The sequence below is a fragment of the Myodes glareolus genome, chromosome 19, assembly GCF_982192425.1.
Source record: "Myodes glareolus chromosome 19, mMyoGla1.1, whole genome shotgun sequence".
NCBI classification, from domain to species: domain Eukaryota; kingdom Metazoa; phylum Chordata; class Mammalia; order Rodentia; family Cricetidae; genus Myodes; species Myodes glareolus.
This window is the reverse complement of record NC_142044.1, coordinates 30,602,894-30,624,214: the sequence shown is the minus strand read 5'-3', so window position 1 is coordinate 30,624,214 and position 21,321 is coordinate 30,602,894. Positions and strand designations below refer to the sequence as shown.

The 21,321-nt window shown below is 45.8% G+C and overlaps 1 protein-coding gene across 1 annotated transcript in view; it reads left to right on the top strand.

The window, feature by feature from the left end:
• Window positions 1-20,918, top strand: part of Zfat (zinc finger and AT-hook domain containing) — a 175,622-nt gene extending 154,704 nt beyond the window's left edge. The window contains exons 14-16 of the mRNA XM_048457183.3: window positions 1,416-1,542; window positions 3,953-4,083; window positions 20,114-20,918. Coding sequence (XP_048313140.3) covers window positions 1,416-1,542; window positions 3,953-4,083; window positions 20,114-20,353 — 498 coding nt within the window. The 3' untranslated portion in view covers window positions 20,354-20,918. The remainder of the gene's footprint in view (window positions 1-1,415; window positions 1,543-3,952; window positions 4,084-20,113) is intronic.
• Window positions 20,919-21,321: the final 403 nt, after the last annotated feature.

The following is a 21,321-nucleotide window of genomic DNA, read 5'->3' as shown; positions in this document are numbered from 1 at the left end:
ATACAGTAGGCTGGTAGACTGGAAAGCTGAAGGAGGGAACACCATGTACAATGCTGGAGCTTATGTGGGAGATAAGCCCTTTGTGTTGCTGGTGGTAATGGCATCCTCAGTGTCCCATCACCACAGGTGGTGCCTTCATTATTCTCCTCAGCTCCTAAGTTCACGCTACAGAAATTGTTGTCTAAAGAAACAGACATTGGAGTGCTGACTCCCGACAGGAAATCCTCCCACCTCAGTCAGTACTTCCAGCAGGTTCTAGAACTATTAGCAGAGCTATGACCCTCATGAAATAGTACACGGAAAAATATGCCCTTGCCTCTCTAAGTTAGGCAGTTAAGCAGTGAGGAAGTTGGGCACAGTGTGGCCACCAATAGAATAGCAAGCACACTGACTTCCTGGCAGTTTGAGTTGTCACTTAGAAGAGGTATTACTGAATGTCATTGTTACCTGTGTTCCCTAGAAGAACAGCTCTTTCACAAGCTAAGGCCCATGGGTCCATAGTTAACTGGTACACTCCTTAGTGCAACTCAAAAGGGGAAATATTCTTTTTATTAATTTTTACATTCATTGGATATTTACTAGGTGTTTCCTTTGTGTCAGGCAGGTATAATCTGAGTTTGGCCAGTTGGCTGTGGAAGGATAATTACTTGTTACTTTGAAACTCTGTGTCAGTGACTGATAGGTATTGATAGAATATAATGTTGACTATTCTATAAATTTTGTCCAAAACCCACCTTTTGTTCTTAATTGGTGAGATTCATGGCCCACACCTTATGGTATTGGCTTTGTTCCTTCTCAGCAAGAGATCTTTGTTCTCATTCTGTGACTATATGCTTTCTCTGTTTCTCCCCTTGAGGTAGAAGATATCTTTGAACATCACTTGAGCCCCTCCTTCCCTCACATAGCCTGATATTGCAGAATATGCCTCTCTACATTCTTTGTGTAATAAATTGATGGTCATGTCAATAGCTATGGTTCGGTGGGCTCCTACTGAATGGTAGGACCTGTGCGTACTTTACATGCTCCCTACTTTCTCCCATGGCTGTTCCTTTGCCTCTGTTAGCTGCATGGCCAGAGACCTCAGTGTAAGGGACAGATAAAAGACAGTGTTAGGAGCAGTGGGAGGAGCCTGTAGAAGCACATATTCAATTATGTTCATTATGAACAGTATGCTTTATTTTGTATCATGAGCATGGGGAGAAACAAGCTTCCACTCAAAGTAGCCTTATGATGTCTTGACCCTCGAGAGAAAATGTTTTCTCTGGGAAAGGCATTTGTGGGAGCAGATGGCTTTTCAGGAGAGCTATGCCAGTGCCGTGTGAAGCGCTGTTCTGTATGTGCTTATCTCATTCTGGGATTTGGGGGTTGCTGTTAATCTTTTGGAGGGATGCTGAGATGATGATGTTTTTATTTAGCCAGCAACAGAGACTCCTGAGGAGCCCTCCACCCAATACCTCTACATCACCGAAGCTGAAGAAGATGTTCAGGGGACACAGGCAGCAGTGGCGGCACTTCAGGACCTGAGATACACCTCTGAAAGTGGTGAGGGCACCCCGGCTTCCGTTCTCACTTCAGTGCTGCTCTTTCCATAGCAAACAAACCGGGCTGTCTATCTGTAAACTCTTCAGAATGAACCCAGCCACGGTGGGACCCTTGTGGATCACACTTATTTCCAGAGCAGTTTTTTGTGTGGACAACCTTGACATTCTTACTTAAAGGTGGCTGTCCACTGCACATAGTGGTGAGAGTCCTCCATTTAGGTAGCAGAGTTGGAGTCTGGTTCTCCTGACTTTCATCGGGCAGTTCCTACCACTGCCTCATGTTTCCTCATGGCCATCTATTCCATGGGCATTATCCCAGGGTCCAGAGTGTCCAGACAGGTGATAACAGTGGGTGACTGGAATGTGATCTACTGGCAGGTCACCCTAGGAAGACCAATATACATCTGTATGCTCAGGATCACTCATCTGTCTCCATTCTTTCCAAAAAGCCAGATCATATTTTTAAATCAAATGATAATTTTGAATTTTTTGATCAGTTTACAAACTGGACACTGACCTTGGAAGCAGTTTTCCCAAAGCTCTGAGAATGCCAGCGCACATGCATCTCAGAGACTGAATCAAGCAAGCAGGATTAGTGGGAAAGCATTGACAACAGATGGTAATGGGAGATACAAGGAGAAAACTGCTCCTGTCCTGACTTGAAATCCTTCATTTCCAGTCTTAAGAAAGCTCCATGCAAATTCCCATTTCCAAATAGTTGACCGCTGGCACACTAGAGGGAAGCAGGGCCACACTTCTAGAGGCAAGGCCACACTGCGAGGCCAGACTCCAGCACTGAGTCCTTATTTGAATTTGGGTTTCTGTTTCAGTGGTCAGTGTTGTCTTCATTTCCCATTTCCCCACTGGTGTTTATTTCCTTAAAGAGTCCATGAGCACATGCCCGTGTGCCCACCAGTGTCTTCCCATGGAACCTCAGATTCTGTTCTATCTTTGTCACTCGACAGCCCAGACCTCCTGCTTTACCTCCTGGCTGCCCAATTGTCTTGCTTCTTGCCCCTAGGCTGCGTTGTCCAGGCTGCATTCTGTGGGTATCAGCAGAGGCTGCGTTTCTCACTTGTGCTCCAGTTTAGCCTGGGTGCAGTCCCCTCGTGGAACTCTTCTGCCTAGCTCACCCCCACCTTCAGTTCTTAGATCGCTTGCCATGTATTAGAATCTCACCAAACTTATCTTTACTGTCCCCTAACTGCCCTGCAATACCATGCCCTATGATGGTTTGCTTACACATGGGTCTCAGCAGCCTGTCAGCCCAGGAAGGATGAGTACAGGGGTGGGATTATGCTTTATCTGTATTCCCAGTGGGAACCACAGCTCCTGGCTGACTAATAGTTGGGCTGGATAATGATCAGGAAGGGAGGGAGTGGAGGAGGAATTAAAATCTAACCTCAGTGACTCACCAAAGTAAACATTTTAGTCTTTGGGATCTAGACTGTTAGCTGCAAGGCACATCTGAGTCAGCTCCAGGTACAGGTGTATTGTGGGAAAGGGGGAATGCTCTCGGTATATTGTGAATATATGTAGGTCATCCCCTCCATCTCAGGTCATGTTCTACCCACTACACTGATCATGTCAAAGTCTCTCTTTCCAGTCTCTTATTGGTTGATTCATGTTGGCTCATAGCCTGCAAAAAGCTTGCCTGTGAGGGTGTAAACATTGGCCAAGACTTCATGACATGATGAAGCACCGAGACCAAACAGTAATTTCCATTGTCGTGAATCAGTGATCTGGGTGAGGGTGTGCTCAGGAGGATTACAGATGGGCAGCAGATGGTGAGAGAGAGCAGGAAGGGTGTGCCAAGCTGCTGCCCTGATGGTGTGGGCCCCTGTCTTCTGACAAGATTAAAATGAAAGCAGGCTTAATTGGCTTGTAGTTCACAAGCCCACTGGCTAGATAAGTAAGACATTCTTGGGTGTTCTGCCTGCCACTTGGCATGCTTTCACTGCACATCTACCATGCCCTCAGGAGAAACCTCTTATGCATTTGAACATATCAGCTAGTAATCCTCAGTTCTGACACGGAAGGGCAGTTTGTGTAACCACATCAAGATTCAGTTCATCTGGGCTTTGGTTCCATGTTTGTGATGCCATCGCATCAATGACCTGAGGCAAATCTCTGCTTTTTGTGCCCAACTGACTTATACATCAAAGAAAATAGCGAGTATCGTACCATCATGCCATTGCTTATGGTTCCATAAGCCTTGAGAGGTTCTTATAGAAAATGTTTAATAAATTAAAAGATACCAAACAAGTGATTTCTCTTGTCTGAGTGATTTCTGAGAACCCATGAACATTTTGGACTAGGTGTCACTCCATGGTCTTCACTAGGGCTCAGTTTGTGCTGGATGCCATTCAGTGCCGAGAGCTTATTGATGTCCTGTTACTTCTTTCCCATAGGTGATCGACTTGACCCTACAGCTGTGAACATCCTGCAGCAGATCATTGAGCTGGGTTCGGAGACCCACGATGCCACTGCTGTGGCCTCAGTGGTTGCTATGGCGCCTGGGACAGTAACTGTTGTAAAGCAGGTGAGGTTCCTCTGCCCAGAAGGATTTGCCTCCTGCCGTCTTCCCTTTTTTGTTTTCAGAACTTTGCCTTGCCTCACATAGAATTTGAAATGAAATTGGTCTTGTCTCCGTGGATTATTATGGGGCTGTTTTTCAGTGACTCTGTTTGTGCAGATGTGTTGGAAAAAGGTTAGTATATTTTAGAAACACCGAGGAGACTCTCAGTTTCTTTTTAGAGAATCATAGAATGCAAATAAGCGTAATGAGAACCTACCAGGAAGGAAACTAGTAAACTAGTAGGAAGTATGGGGATAGCCAGAGATGCCCAGAAGTATTTCCTCACGGACTGTCCTTTTAAAAGAAACGTCATGGCTTTAGATCCATACAGGAGAGGGAGAAAATGATGAGTTTGGAAAGAAAAGTTTTTCTACCAAATTGTTATGGTACTTTTTTCATTTCCTCCTCCAACCTAAGTAGTCTTCACCAGTCTGTTAGAATATACTGCATGTGATAATCCGAGTTTCGTTTGCTGATTCATCCCTATCTCTTTAATACCTGCTTCAGGTTTTGAAAAAGTTAAACTATGCTGTGGGACAATGGTCTGTACCCTGTCAATTGTATTCTTAGTGAAATGCTGATTGGCCAGTAGCCAGGCAGGAAGTATAGGTGGGGTGACCAGGCAGGAAGTAGAGGTGGAGCAAGGAAAACAGGAGAATTCTGGGAAGAGGAAAAAGTCAGTCTGCAGTCGTCACCCAGACAGAGAGGAAGCCAGACACAGAGCATGCAAGATGTGACTGCCTCGCCAAAAAAGGTACCAAGCCTCGTGGCTATCGCAGACAAGAATTATGGGTTAATGTAAGTTATAAGAGTTAATAAGAAGCCTGATACACTGGGCCAATCAGTTTATAATTTATGTAGATTTCTGTGGGATTTCTTTGGGACTTAACAACTGTGGGAACCGGGCAGGACAGAAATCTCAGCCAACAAAACTAGTTCGCACAGCTACTTTAAAGGCAGAAAACAAAGCCAGTAAGCACACCACAACCAGGAAACTGTATATTCAAGTTCATGAAGACAGTTTAAATATAGATTATAAAGGTTTGCGTGGATTTGTTCTTTTATGAATCACTGGGTATTTATTGAGTACTTGCTGTTGTCAGTGAATTTTGTGGTGCTGGAGTTCCAAGAAGGAACCAGTGCCTGCCTTCAAGGTGTCTACTCTCTGTGGAAAGAAATTAGACAGGAATAAAGCAGTATGCTACAGAGAATGTGAAATGGTGAACAAACAGAGCCGATGTTTACAGCATGGGACTGAAGGCTCATGGGACAAAGGGTTGTTGGGGGAAGATGTCTCTGAAATTTCAGGAGAAACTTAAAAGACATGTGGGCTACTAGTGATATCCAAACTTTACTGTGAAGTTAGTACTGAGAAATAAGAACAAAACATGAGACATTTAACTTCAAGGGGGGGAAAAAGTTTTTTTTGCACGTCCAAAGACAGTTCTTAGACTGGCTCTCACGGATGCTCTCCTGAATCTTATGTCTTGGGTACCCACCTTTGAAGTTAAGAGTGGAGATATCACTGTTGTTTCTATGACTGTACTCAATGGTTTCTCAGCATATGAGGCAAAGCGTGAAAAGTTCCCACCATGAAAATCTCTGGGGCAATAGGAACTTTTGATTTAACATGGATTTCTCAATCCTTGGACAAGACGTGCCCTGTAGTGGAGTATTTGAATTGAGTGTCTGAAACTCTTACTCCACCGTGAAGTTTCCCTCCAGGTCTTGGGCAGAAGTTGGATACCAGAAAGATGGATGCTGAAGTCTGCAGTGTCCTGATACACATCCCAGCTTCTTACTTGGCATTTGCTAGGTTGCAGACTCCAGGTTGTCTTCCATATCTTCTGGTACTCCTCACTTGTGTCCTGAGATGTGGAATCTTTGGAATCTTGAAAAAGATCTGGTACTTACTGGAACAGGGTCTAACCTAGGGCAAGAGTGGGAAGGCTTTGCTTGGTTCACACATGTGAATGTTAGAGAATTCAGAAGGTGTAACTTATTGTCATCTATCCTTTTTATGAAGAATGTTGATTGGCTGTTACTCCGGGATGTGGTTTATCAAGTGTTACAGTCAGTGCTGCCTTATGTGAAGTTGTGAGTTTGGAGTCCTGCTTAGGTATACTTCTCTCTATCAGACAGGCAGCACAACAGAGAACAAGGCAGATCAGCATCAGTACGACCTGTGTAAGCAGGTACAGATGTTTACAGGAGGAGGAAACAGTGGTACCCCTGAGGGAGCCTTCTTTCATACTTCAACCCGAAGCTGCAAGTGGAACTGTGAACATAATCATGAGGGACTCCATTTGAAAATGTTCCCAAGTGTGTGTGTGTAGCACAGTCGTCATCTCGTGTGCCTGCCTGAGCCTCCCTTTAAGTAAACTGTAACACATAAGGAATAGAAGAATAAAGAATAGGGGTTGGATAGATGGATGGATGGATGGTCAGATAGACATTAATCTGCCCACACCTGTACCAGAGGGACTGAAGTATCTCAAGCTCGAGCAGGTGAGGGACTGACCTTTTCTCTGATTAAATTATCCCGTCATTTACATTTAATTTGGTTGTTTTTATTGGGTGGGATTGATTATTTTTCTTTCAGGAAATGGCATGTGCTAATGAGACTCCTGAGCCACTGATGGAGTCCTATAACCCCTGTTGGGAAGCAAGTTCTTGCCCTCTCCTCATGAGAGGAGCATAGGGCTTCAGTATTGACGACTTCCTCTTGCTCCAGCCCAAGCCACTACACAAAGAAATTGCCCAATAACAACTGAGTATTTTTGCTTGAACTGTTGGTTTCACGTTTTGACTCTGCAGTCACTGGTTAATCAGTACTGAAGAGAAAAAGCAAGGGTGTATTGTAAAAGCATATGAGGAACTATAATAATGAATTTTTAAAATACTGTTACATACCATAATTTTATGTGTTTTATAACAGAATTGTCTGTTTTATGTGCATATTCTATAGGACCCAAGTGAATTCCAGGTTATTTTTATAGATTCATTTTTTATGTGTGTGTATGGTATATGTTGGTGCATGTGTATGTCTGTGTACGTGGCTGTGCCCATGCATACACCTGTGGAGACTAGAGGTTGATGCTGAGTGGCCTCCTCTGTCGCTCTCCACCTTTTGAGAATGTGTCTCTCACTGAATCTGGTTTGATTGGTTGAGCAGCTAGCCCCTGGGGTCCTCCGGGGTCCCCCTTTCAGCACTGGGATGACAGGAATGCACTGCCATTTCCTGCTTGTTATGTGGCACTTATAAGGTGATATTTATTGTGGCTCCTGGCTTCAAAGGTTTCACTCTGTGCTGTTTTAGCCATATCACTTGGGCCAGAAGTGCATGGTGAAGCAATTCTGCTCATCTGGTGGCACTTGAGACAACACTAGAGAGAGAGGGGCTGGGGATCCAGATATTCCATTTCAGGACCTGCCTCCATGATCTTACTTCCTTCTGCAAGGCCCTGATTCCTGAAGGTTCTCCCCCCCGCCCCACCAGTGCCACCCTCCAGACAGAGTCTTCAAGGTGTGAGTCTTTGGAGACAATCTGAAGTATAGCAATAAGTGAAAGTGATAAATCCCAGTTTTCAAGCTTACTGAACCCACGGTCACCATCCATCTGGACTATGTGTGTGAAGAGAAGCTGTTCTGCTGAGGGACTTCCAAGAGCAGACCCTGGCCTGAGAGCCTGGTGCCTTGGAAAGTTCTTGCAAAGAGATTCCAGCCTGGATTCTTCCCCTGGCCTGTGAAGCTGAGCATGAACAGAGACTGTAGTCAAATAATGGCCTGGGGCATATGGGAAAGGATTTAGATGCAGCTTCAAAGTCCATCTTCATAACCATTTTAAGGAAAGCATTCTCTTCTGTTTTATTATAATTATGTATCAGGCAGCCTGGCCAGAGAATCCTACGTGGTACAGAGGATATCTGCCAGCTGAGGTGCCTTAAGATGAGTTGTGAGGCCTCTCCTCTTTCCTTTACCTCAGAACAAGCTAAGCAAGGTCCACTTTCTTTTCCTTTGCTGTCTCTTTAAGTGCAAATAACATGAAATAATGGAATTTGATAGTTTTGTTTGTGAAGGGCACTTTTTGACATATATTGGAAACAGTTTCCTCTGAGGGTCAAGGGCCAGGGGTTAGGAAGGGACTGGTCCCTTCTCTCTTCCCTCTTTCCCTTCCTAGGCTGGGTTGACTTCATGTTGGTGTGTCATGTGTGTCACAGCTAACAGCTGCTTAGTCCTCCTGCACTGTGAACAGAGCCTTGGCGTCTCAGGTGTCACTTGCCGTGCTGTTATGGCTTCTGTCATTGTTGTGGTTCATCTAAGGGATTCTTCATAGAAGGTTAAGGAAACACTCATGTGTATATTTGTATGTTGTATACATGTGTACTTGTGGACAGAGAACAGTGCATGTCACAGAGACAGAAAGTAAACGCTTGTCGGGCTCAGAGGATCTAATGTTAGATGCTAAGTACAGCCTCAGAATTCCAGCAGCTGCCTCCAAGTCAAGTTTTTCTGTTATTGTTTGATCCCCAACCCTTCCATTTGCCTTATTGGCTTGGTTTGATATTTGAGACAGGACTTTACTTTCTAGCCCTGGCTGGTCAGGGCCTTGTTCTGATCCTCCTTTCTGTCACTCGCTTTGTGTCTTGCATGCTCAGCTCTTCTGCTCCTTTGTGAGTAGAAAAATCTCCTCAGGGACTTCGTCGTACTCCCTGTTGTGCCCATCATAGCCGGCTCTGTGACAGACTTCTCACCTCAGGTTCTGGGTTTTGTTGGTTGCTCAGCTTTGGCTCCTGCCTCAGGAACTTTGCCGCAAAATTGGCTTGCTCACAAACCCCTGCCAACTTTAGTTCTGCCAGCTCCCTAATATTCAAGCAGCTGCCTCTTCTTTACAGAGCATCTGTTCTGCTGTTGTTGAACTGTGGCCTTCAGCCTGGAGATGTAGGGACGGGTGAACACACTGCACACACACACACACACACACACACACACACACACACACGCCACTTAGTGCCACCTTTGTCCCCTGTAGACCCTCCTTAGCTCTCCCCAGCCTTTCAACCTTTTTCCTTTTCTTCTTCCTAAATGAAACTTCTTTCAGAGACTTCTGCCCCTGTCATAATGGCTGATGGCTGATATTCCGAATTACTTCCTCTCAAAGCTCTTTTATTACTTGCTGAGCCCTCTCATGCCTTGGCAGATGCTGAAAAGTCCATTTCTTTGTGAAATCTTAGAAGAAGAATAAGTTCCATGATACATTTCCAGACATATGAGACATGGTTCCCAGAAATCAAATAAAGACTTGTGTTTCTTTGTTACGGCACCTGTCCCTGCATATACTCACCTTTAGAGCTGAGGATGCCAGTCCACTGAGAACTGCCTATTCCTTTCTTTTTCTAAGCCCCAGTTTTTCTACTGTTGTCCCCTGCAAGCTGCAGAGTCCCACTTGAGTTCTGATACCATCATTCATTACAGTTTGCTTGATACCTCTTTCCTGCTCCTCATCCCCTCTTCCCTTCTGTAGAACTGATTCCCACCTTGAGACTTGTGCATCAGATGTAAACATGTAGGATATAGACATGTCCTGACCTCTTCGTGGCAGTGATCTTTCAGTATGCCCTTAGTGGTCCTCTTAATCTACAAGGTGCTGTCCTCTAGAGACAGAGAATGTGAGTGATCTTTGCTAGTAGGTGACATTGTAGATTCTAAAGAAGGAAGCTTGACCAGTGAGGCCTAATCAGATCTATGATCCATAAAGCACAGAACATATCCACTTAGTGACAGCCACCTGTACAGTTTGATGCAAGGGGGCTGGGATTGTTTTAAGCTACTACCCTTGTGTTAATTTCTTAGGCAGTATAGATGATGGATACAGTCACTGAATAGTCAAATGAGAATCAAATACCCCGTGCTAACATCAGACCTGGATGCAGTACTCTGTCATCTAGGGCCATGGTCAGAGAATACCCTGCAGGCATTTGTGGACTTTTTGCTTCTCAGGGAAGGGCTTCAGGCTGGAGGAGCCCTCAGTTTGCTCTCTGTTCCTACCCCAAACTAACCAGGGAGACGGAGAGTAGCAGTGACTACTTCCTACAGGAAGACCTGCCCTGCAGGAAGCCCTCCTTCCTTTCTGGGCAGTAGTGAAGTGTGGGAAGGCAGCAGGACCCTCTGCCCCTCCCAGTTCTTAGAGACTTTGTTTAAACCATAACCGAGTATGATTTTGTGCATGCTTAGTTCTTATCACACTGAAGATCTATAAGGGTAGGTGGAGGCTTAGTCTCCTAGGTGTCCCGGGCTGTCATGAGTATTTGTGATCATGAATGTGAGCTCAGACCCGATGGTACTTAGCTAACTTTTTTAGTAAGGGTAGTACCTTCACTGAGCAGTCTTAGCATCTCCAGGCAGGCTATGGGCACCATTCTGTGTGGAAAGCACAAAGGCATACCTCTCACAAAGTCTGTGACATAGGTGTCAACCTAGGGTGTCTCCCTTGGCACAACCATCTGTGTAGTGAACCTAGATGGGAGATATAAAATGTCTGACTCGAACCTCAGATCTGTCACTTTATAGCCCATGACCTTGGACAGAGTACTTCTTATTGAACTTCAGTTTCCTTCTTTATACTATGTTAAAATAATAAAATATCCCCAGTGGGGCCATTGAATAGATTATGTAAATGAAACATTTGGCCCTGTGCTAGCTAGTATATGTTAAGACTGCAGTATCTTAGCTCTTGGCACTATAGACACAGCATAACTCCTTAACTCTTTACTATTTGTGCAGAGTCAACTGCGAATGTTACTTTTTAGCTGATTCTATTCAGCAGTCAGCAAGCATTATCTAGACTCCATACTGGGAGTCCCAGATAAAATGGTAAAAAGGATACTTTTTCCCTTTTATCTTTTTTGGTGCAAGATATTGAACCCAGACCTTGCCTAGGCTGGGCAAGTGCACTCTCATGGAACTACCTCTCCAGTCCCGCCTCTTTCCTAGGAGAGCTTGTTGTGTGGCTCATTCTGGAAGATAGACAATTACATAACCTAAATTAACACATGCATGTGGGCTCCTGTACAATCTCATGCTGAGTCAATTTGAGTTATTTCTACAAAATCAACCCTCCTTGAGAGAGGCCATTATAGATTAAATGTTTGCATCTCTCAGAATGCGTATGTTACACTTTAACCCCAAATGTGATTGTGGCATTAGAAAGTAGGGCTATGGGAAGAGACCAAGTCATAGAGTTGGAACAATAAGGCCCTGCAACTAGTTCACACTCCTTCACCCATAAGATTACATGAAGTCAGTGCTACGTGGGTCTAGGGTCCTCGCTAGATAGACCCCAGCCATATTGGGACCTTGATATCAAATTTCATTGTTTGTTCTCTAAGAACTAAAAAAACTGTACTCCTACTGTCCATAAGCCACTTGGTCTAATATGCTTTGTTACAGCAGTCCAAGCTAATAAAGAGGTTGATTTGATATGACTATGATGCTGAGGGGTGTAAACCAAAGTAAAAAGGAATGGGTATGGGAATATGAGCAAGGAGGCACAATGAACTGAGAGTTAGAGCATTGCTCTATAAGAGCAACAGCCAAGAGAGGTAAGCCTGTGCATTTGGTGACTGGGAGCCAAAAACCAACTCTTTCTTGAGTTGCTCTTAGTCATGACTTTTTATCACAGCAGCAGAAAAATAACTGATACACCTGCTGGCAGAGAAGCATCTTCAGGGTGTCAAACAAAAGTCACAGTCTTGGCTAAGGCCTTGTTCCAGCCCCTACCCAGAAAATGGTGGGCAATGAGACAGGACAGAGTTTCAAAGACTCTGGGGTGACTGGACATTTAGGTGGGTAGGGTGGAGATCTTTTCTCTTGAGGAATGTGCAGAGATATAGGAAACCATTGCTAAGGGTTGCTATAAGAGGGAGACTTCCTGGGCTCTGTGTATGGAAGAGGCCCTGTGAGAGGAGCCTGGCTGTGACGTGCACTCTTGAATGTACTGAGCAGAAAGGACAGCAAAATGGCAGGTGTGGTAAGATTGTCGACGTATGAGAAGATGGTCAGATAACAAAAGCCACAAGCCTGTCCCCCTGACTGTGACCACTCTACCATTTTCTGTTTCAGTGGGGCCTTTAAGAGATCTCCTGGTGCACTCTATTAGCACAGTTCAGTATTTATTGGGCACACACTGTGGAGCAGGTGCCTATAGAAAAACATGTGCCAAATGTGCAGGGTTGGTTCATGTGTTGGAAGCCTGTTTTGGGGGATCGGGCCAGGTGAGGCTCTTTGTCCTGAAGGAGTGGTACCTCTCAGTAACTGCGTCCTGTTCTCCACTTCCCCTCTCTGAAACACCATGCTGCTCTCCCCACTGCTTATAGTTCATAAGACATGGAGCTCCTTTTCCCCCTCAGGCAAGTGATTGTTCACGGCAGACTAAATGGGACTTAGAGTCTAAAGCATAGAGAAGAGTGAGATGTCCAGTTAATGAAACTTCTGTTTGCTCTGCAGTAAGTTGATCTATTCAGTATGGAAACAGTCCTTATCTTGTGAGTCAGAGGCCAGGAAGAAGCCTGCTTACCATGTTTCTCTTCCTTTCAGCAAACTCTTTCTCAAAAGACAATTGGCCCTTCTCCTTCTCATTGGGTCAGGAAACTTGAGTAGACAAGCTTATGTAAGTGCATCACATACTCTGCATTAGAGCTGCCTGCCCTGTGCTGCACAGACAGGGTACAATTGTGCTTCTGTGCTCACCATGACGTCCAGCATCTCAGACCTTGGAGGTTGCTGTAGCGACTGGGAACAGATGTTAGTGAGCAGCTGGGCCAACTTGTCTTGGGAGTATGTCTGAGATACGTGTTCCCAGAAAAGAGAACTACCAGCTGCCTGCATACAATTGAGAAAAATGGCAAGCAGAGGAGGTAATGTGCCATCTCCCCTAAACTATGGTTGCCTGGTGCAGGGTGAGCCATGACCTTCCCCCCATCCTTGCATTCCTTCCCTTTTAAAAAAAGGCTTTCAATCTTCAGTGATGCCTGGGATGGCTTCTTCCTGCCTGTGAATATTTTTGGTATTTCTACATGTTGTTGCAGATAGCATCATCCCATTTTGGTCTTGTATATAAATAGTTCTAGAGTTAGAAATTTATGATATTTTCCCCGTAAAGCCCATTCACGCATCGTTTCTTTTGCCTGGGTAAGTCTTGGTATTGCATTTATAATTCCTCTGTTTCCAATGCATGAGACTCCACTCCTAAGCCAGGTTGTGACGGGGAATGTACCAGCTGTGACTCCCTTGAAACAGACTTGCCTCCCTTCTGAGAGTACAGGGGAAGCAATGACATGGAGTATGCCCCTTTCCACAGCCAAAATGTGAGTAACTGCAGGCTTCTTTCTCATTCTCACTGTTTGGCTATGTCGGGTTCTGTCTGGGAAATAGCTCTGGCTGTCCTGGGAGTCGGGGTGTTTCAGAGGTTAAGGACCTTAGAAGAGGTGTCACCTGTGCCTGGTCTCATTAATAGCCCTGCCCATGATGAGGGCTTCTTATGTTCCATCGATTGTCTTGAGTATGCTTAGTCCTCCTGCTGGCCCTCTCAGTCCTGCGGCTGTCTCCCTATCACAGAATTCCCAGCAGGTCTTGATAGCCAGTCCTGAGCAACAGGAGCACCAGAGAGAAGAGGGTAAGTCGTGGCCTTGTTCCTCTGCTGGAGGAACATGGGTGCTGTAGGTGCCTTCCTTACCATGGACACGAGTGATATCTAGAGAAAGCTGTTCTCCAAAGCATGTCTCAATAAAAGGGAACCTGGCTCAGGTTATCTAAAATGGATTTGAAGTGTGAAGACTGCCTGAAGTTGTGATTTCCTGGTAATGGCAGCAACAGTGGCAGAGATGATAACAGATATCTGTCTCTTGAAAGGCATAAATGAGGGTCCCTATCCTGACAAGACCCTCCAGCTATGACCCTTGAAGTGAAACCACTTGACTGCTTGCAGCAGCCAGGGCCCTCAGACTGGGTCCGTGGGCAGCATGTACTGTAGGGTGCTGTGGTTATGTTTTGTTCAGATGTAAACAAGGTACTTGATAAGGCCGTTATCATATACTGTAGGCCTTTCCACTCTGTCCTCCTGGTTTCATCTTCCTGTAACCGTTATTTATTTATGTGCTGTGCTGGATCCAGCTTTCCCTGTCCGAAGCCTGGCATTTCCAATGCCGCATCAGAACTGAGCTCAAACGTGTTTTAGTAGACGGTTGCTGAGGATGTGGCCGTGGGCCCCGGGCACAGGTGTGTGGGCAGCTGGTGCCTGGGAGTTATTTGCGCAGTGTTCTGAGAGCTCTGGGTAAAGGCGGGCTGCAGATGTGTCCTTTCTGTTGTGTCCCCGGTGGCTTTAGCGAGTGCTTCTTTCCATGCCAGCTAGTAAGGGCATTTTCTCCTTTCTTCACCGCCACCTCTGTGGGACTCAGCCGTGAGCCACAGCTTTTCCTTCCCTTAATTATCTTTGTTTGTCATATTTCTGCGTCCTTGGCTGTGTCTCTGGGTTATTTTGGTGTCTTGGGAGGCTGTGGTTGGTGCAGTCTCCAGCAGAAGGACATGTGCTCAGGTTGAGACTCAGAATGTGTGTGTGTGGGGGGCAATGACTGTGAGCTGAAGGTCAAGAGCTGCCTTGAGGAAGAAGTACTCTGAAGGCGTCCTATGGACCACCTCTTTTCTGTGGTCTTTCTGTTGGACAAGGTGCCTCCTCACATTTTTTCTCTGGCCAGTGTTGGGTGCTGAGGATGCAGGGTGTAGTGTGCTCAATCCAGAAGACTATGCTGTTAGAGGATGCTCCTGGTCCGGTTGGATGACCTTGAGGCATGAAACACTCTGGCAAAAGAGCCTCTCAATGTATTCTTATTAAAGAGACATTAAAATGAGATTGTGCTTCAGTCTAGCCCAAGAAACTGATAGGAGACTCAGGAGGAGGCTATGGCATGGTCCCAACACACTGCTGCCCACTTGACTCAGTCCTGTTATTGTAAGTACCTGAAGCTCTGTGTCCTCTAGAAGCATGGGGAGCTGGATGTAGCCTTATCCTGCACTGGATCATCATCATCTGTGACTGTAGTAGGTAGGGCCCCGCAGGCAGCTTCTCCTCTTCCCTGAGCTCCACACCCTCCGAGGCATGGTGCTAAGTTCCTTTGGGTGTTTCTAGGTAATTAGGGCAAATGCTGCTGTTTATTTAAGCCAGCATCTGCACAGCAAGGATTGCCGTGTTCACCAGACCCTACAGTTTTACAGGGAGAACTTAGAGGTGGATTATAACACAAAACCCATTCAGGGCCATGGAGGCCTGAGGGAGTGACTTGGGCTGCTTCTTCCCTGAGGACCTGTGAGCAAGAGAGATTTCTAGGACTTTCTTAAAACATGTAAACTTGTGGAAATGGATTGAAAGTGGGGAGAGGAGCTGAAGAAGGGGGAAAGGGAAGGATAAATAAGTGAGGAATACAGGAATAGACAGTAAGGTGATGGGAAGAGCCTGGGTGACATAGCTTCCTATAAAATCCCCATCCATGCTGCAGTGTGGACCATGAGATGAAGGTAAAGAGACAGGGAAGCTGCTCTCCAGTATCAATAGAACTGCCAAGTGTGGGTCATTAGCAGGCTTCAGTCCTGAGCCTAGACACTTAACAACAGAACACAGGACCTGACTCGGTGAGCAATCTGTGTAGTCCTGTGGGCTAAGGTTTTCTATTAAGCTATCTATGCTGCTAATAATTTAGCTGCAAGACATGTTAGATACAGCATTTGAGGAAAATGAAGTATCCATCTCAGAGGGTAATGACACCGTGAAAACCATGTTATTTCTGCTGCGGAGAACAATCTTAAGCCTGTGCTAATAGATTAAGCTGCTAGAGTGAACATTTTGAACAAAGAGAATGGTTAGAGCTGTACAGCCAACCTTTGTCTGCCTCGAATGGCTAAGGAGCAATAATTCTATCCTATCAGTCTGTGACACGTGATACCCTTAGTCACTGCCATGCTGAGCCAGCCAAGGAAGAAAGAGTTCTAGACTCATACGAACCAGGCCCAGCTTTTGCTACTTGTGAACTGCTCAGCTGGACACCTAGGAGCTTCATGATCACATTTGTGAAGAGGGAACAGATACTGTGTATGAGCAGTCAGGGTGGAGCTTGGGAGAGTATTTAATAAACTGCAGACACCTATTAACTTATAGATCAGGGGACACTTAGAATGGTCGAGGAGCACACCCTGAGAAAGACTTACGAGATCCTTTTGTGGAGCAATCCCTTTCTCCTAGCTCATTATGGAGCTCCTAAGTGTGTGGAGCAGGTGCACCAACAGCAGTAGGGAGCCCCATGTTATCTTGGCCTGTGTTAACCAAACAATGTCTGTGCTAGGACTTCAGTGAAATGCACGGTTAGCGTTATCCGTCACCTTTTCTGGTGACTTCATCCAACCAAATGTGATGCCCTGTGCTTGAGAATCAGTGGATGAATATAGGACTGGTTTTGCTGGACAAAACCAACCTGGGGCTGGAAATTGAAGAAAATAAACAAATGGGGAAGGAGTTCTCTTAAGTGGACTTTAGCCTTCTAAAAAGTAGCAGATGAAATGGATGTAAATGTACAGCAAGATGGTAAGAGGGCAAGTTTAGATGGCGTGAGCCCTGACTTCAGCAGCCTCTGCCTTGCTTTGTGAAATAAATACTCAGTCTATGAGTGGATGGCAAAGGCCCTTAAATCTTCTTAAGAGCTCATTGCAAGCATTATTTCAGACCTCATCTGCCCCTCTCTCCAGCCTTCACTCTACCTTGCTGTGCATAGCCCTGCATATCACCTGATCTGTCCCTCCTGTCCTTCTTGTCACATGGTGCTATGACACTTACCTGGAGCATGCTGTCTTTTTTGTATATGTACAGTCACCCATCCCTTCCTTTCTCTGTGTTGTTTACCAACAAGGTAAGGGTAAAGATTTGTAGCATGTTCCCTCCCATTTCCAAGTCTCCCATCAGGTACTGCCTTTCAAACTGAAAGACAGCAGTATTTACCTCTGCAGTCTTGGTTCCTAGTGCATCTTCCAAGGTAAACAAAATGGAAATAAACAGTAAAATAAGGGGAATAAATGTTTTGGTTTATTTGAATAGATACAAATAAAGAAATGGACTAGATAGTTTTCCCTCAAGATAGCTTTGCAGTTTTGAAATTCGTTCACTCCCAGGCTCCTGCTAGTTTCTAACATCAGAATGCCCAGATTCCTCCCACAGATATCTTTTCCCCCAAGTCTCCATGAATTGAACCTCCTCTACTTGTTCCTCCTCATGAAACTTCAGTAATTATGGGACTGAGGTGCGACCCTCCAAGCTGGATAATCATGAATGGGCAGGGCGGGGAGTAGGAAGCCATGGTCATGCTGTCAGTCACAGGCCAGGAGGAAAGTCTGAAGTGTCGTGAGTGGGAGTCTGTGTGGCTGCTTTAGCACGTTCCCCTCAACTCATGGGTGTCCTTTTCCTTTTCCCCATCTTCCTGGAACCCACCCTACACCTGCACAGGGTCCAGAAGTCATCTGTGGTGTGATCATGATTTATTTTGTGCAACCACTGTCTCATCTCCTTGTGTTGCTACACATCACAGCACCTGTGACCCAGTAGATCATCATTCAAGAAATATTGGACACTTACTATGTGCTAGGCATTGACCTTGCATTTTGGGAAATAGTTGTGACAAGACAGACACTGTCCCTACCCTCCCATAGTTTATGATCTACTGGTAACTGTAAAAATAACAGAGGTTTTTATCAAATGATAGACAAACAGTGCCTTCGATCTGAAAGTATCTAAGAAAGTGTTGTTTGGAAGGATGGATGGTTGGATGGATGGATAAATGGATGGATGGATGAACGGATGGATGAACGGATGGATAGATGGATGGATGGATGAACGGATGGATAGATGGATGGATGGATGGATGGATGGATGGATGGATGGATGAACGAACGGATGGATAAATGGATGGATGGATGGATTATTTAGAAGACTAGTAGGTAGTGTACACTTTGCAAAAAGTTGCCTTTTCTGTCTGCATGACCAAACTCTTAAACTGCTAAGTTACCACTGAGTACTCCGCTGAGGCTTTGGTGACTGGCTCCATCCCCTCCTCAGGTCTTTGAGAGCCAAGCCATAAGCTCATGGCCTGGTCTGGAGGGGTGTTTGACCAGGAACTGCATTCAACCATGCCAGCTCTAGGAAGTTGGCATTTTTACTTAACTTTTTGTTTCTATTTAAAGTACTGGCTGCTCAAGGGCTTGTTGTATGGTAGAGAGTATTGGAAGGAGCCATATCCATTTTCTGTTTTTTTTTCTTTCGTTCTCCCCGCCCCCACCCCCAGTTTTCTCATGTCCTATATAGAAATATGGCCCCATATTGGAATGCCAAAATGCACCAAGCTTTTTTCTTTTGGGCCACCAACCAGCTCCCAAATCGTGACACAAAGGCATATTATATTTGAATGCTTGTCCTAGCTTAAGCACATTTCTGGCTAGCTCTTTTAACTTAAATTAACTTGTTTCTCTTTATCTACCTCTTGCCTTGGGGCATTTTACTTTTCTTTGTTCTATATATCTTACTTTCATTGCTTCTCGTGTCTGCTGGTGGGCTTGTGGCTGCCTGGCTGCTTGCCCTGGGAGATGTGTCCCTCATTCTGTCTTCCTCTTTATCTTGTTCTTCTTTCATTCTTTTCCAGCCTCTAGTTCCCCTCCTGTTTATTCTATGCCGGACAGCCTGCCTATCCTTTCTCTGCCCAGCTATTGGCTGTTCAGCTTTTTATTAGACTAATGAAGTGCCTTACGCAGGGAAGATCAAAACAGATGGAACACATCTTTTCATAATTAATCACATCCTTATATCATTAAAGAAATGTAGCATAAACAAAAGTAACACACCTTTACATGGTTAGAGTAATAGTCCTTTGAATAAACAATAACACATCTTTACATAGTCAAAATAATACTCTACAAGACATGTTCCCCTCAGTGATCTCTTGAGATATGGGCATGGGTTCCTCTTTCATTGAAAAGTAGACCAAGGCTTGTAGAGGGTCTTGCCCAAACTTCTCAGAAGTGCCGGAGCTGACCTTCACACCTGCTCAGTGCAGGGCAGGGCACATCCCCTTGCCACTCAGGTCCCAGGATGGATAGCTACTCCCACTCCTTCATGGACCAGTGGACCTGCCTATTTTGCAGTCCTTATTTGCAGTTTAGGCTCTTAACTCTTCCTACATTTGTCTCCTATTCCCCTTCATGGGCTAAAGATGGTTGGTATTTCAAATTTCACACAGCCCAGAGCTGATAATCAGGGATGTAATGTCTTAGCATTGGTAAGAATTCGGCCTCACCTGGACTCTGCCATCTTAGAGCTACCAAGAAAGTCCTGGCTGTAGGAACCAGCTGGTTCTCTCCTCTATCAGTGTTCCCTGGCCACCCCTGCCCAACTCTGTGGCAGCATGTATCTACTGGCAGGCCTCCAAAAAATGGCCAGACATTCACATTCATGGACAGTCCCCAGGAACTGTAGCATTCAAAGTGGGATTCCCAGAGTGGTAAAGACAAAGAGGCCAGGAAGAACCTAGCCACTTGATCAATATCAAATGGATGAGCTTTACATTTTTAGGAGCCCTCTACCCTATACTGGGTGCTTGTACACTCAGTAGCCCCGTGGCACCTTGTAACCCCCATACTTTAGTGACTCCACACCTTGTGGAGGTCAGAGGAGACAGCTTGACATCAGGATGGGAGTTTGGATTTGGGGTGTGGATTCTTCCATTTGTAACATGGAAAAGGCACTGATCATACCATATCATGTCATGGAATCTCATTCTTCATGAAAAGGGTACGAGTCAGTGCAGCGTTGGTGAGAGGATAGTCTGCAGCTCCCAGTGCCACCTTTGAGGTCCTGACATCATTGGTAAACCTGTGTCATCTTTCTCGTCCTCCCCCACCCCCCGCCCAGGTCACCGAAGAGGAGCCCAGTTCCAACCACACCGTCATGATCCAGGAGACTGTGCAGCAGGCCTCCGTGGAGCTAGCCGAGCAGCACCATCTGGTGGTGTCCTCTGATGACGTGGAGGGCATTGAGACAGTGACCGTGTACACACAAGGCGGGGAGGCCTCAGAGTTCATCGTGTATGTACAAGAAGCTGTTCCACCCATGGAGGAGCAGGTTGGGGAGCAGCCAGCCCCAGAACTCTAGAGGAACCTAGTCTCCTTCAGCAGCCTTGGCTTTGTGGGCACTGGGGACCCCCTAACCTGCCAGGCCCGTGGAATGGCGCTGTCCTTGTCTTTCTTGTCTCCTGGCAGAGATGGTATTCTCTGCACTGTCCTCTGATCAAGGCCAGTGCATCACCAGCAATACAGAACCCCAGTCCTCAGCACAGATCACACCCCTGACCCAGCATCCTCTGTTTCTGGAAGACTCTTACATCAACTGTCCTCTCCTGCTCCTTTCTTGCTTCAGGATCCAGAGACTCCCATCCCATCAGCATCTTCTTTGATTACAACCCCTCACCCTTGGTGCTCATTCCCCTCTGCCCACTGTGCTGTCTGTGAAAGGGAGACAGACACCATGCAGCAAGTGGCCTTACGTCATTTGAGTGAACCACTGGGGAGGATGGGGAGGGCCAGCCGAGTATTCTCCCCTGAGCACCACCCTCCTCAGTGCAGGAGCACGGGGAACAAATGATTGACCCTATTCCTCTATCACAAGAACTCCAACTTGGAGTTCTTTTTTGCTTTTTAAAATAAATACATTTTCTCTCTTCACCTCTCATTCAGGGAGGTGGGGAAATAAAAAATGTGCCTTTTTCTCATTCTTCTTAGGGGGGTGGGTTGTACTTTCTGCATCCGAGTACCCTTTTCCCCGTGGAGCTGTGTTCAGGGGTGCAGACACAGACAATGGCACTTCCTGTTGGCATCCCCATTGCCGTTCACCTCACCCTGCAGGACCCTCTGGTACTCGTGGGTGAATACTTCAGCAGGAGACAAGCAATATCTTGGCACAGAGGAGACGAGAGAGTTCACTGGTCTCAGAGGAACAAAGGACCCTGTGTTTGTGTGAGTTAGTTAGAAACAGTAGCCTGGGAGATGGCCATGGGACTTGCTATGGGGTTATGGTGGGAGAGAGTGGCTAGGCTGACCCCTGTCACCCAGTGCACACTGGAC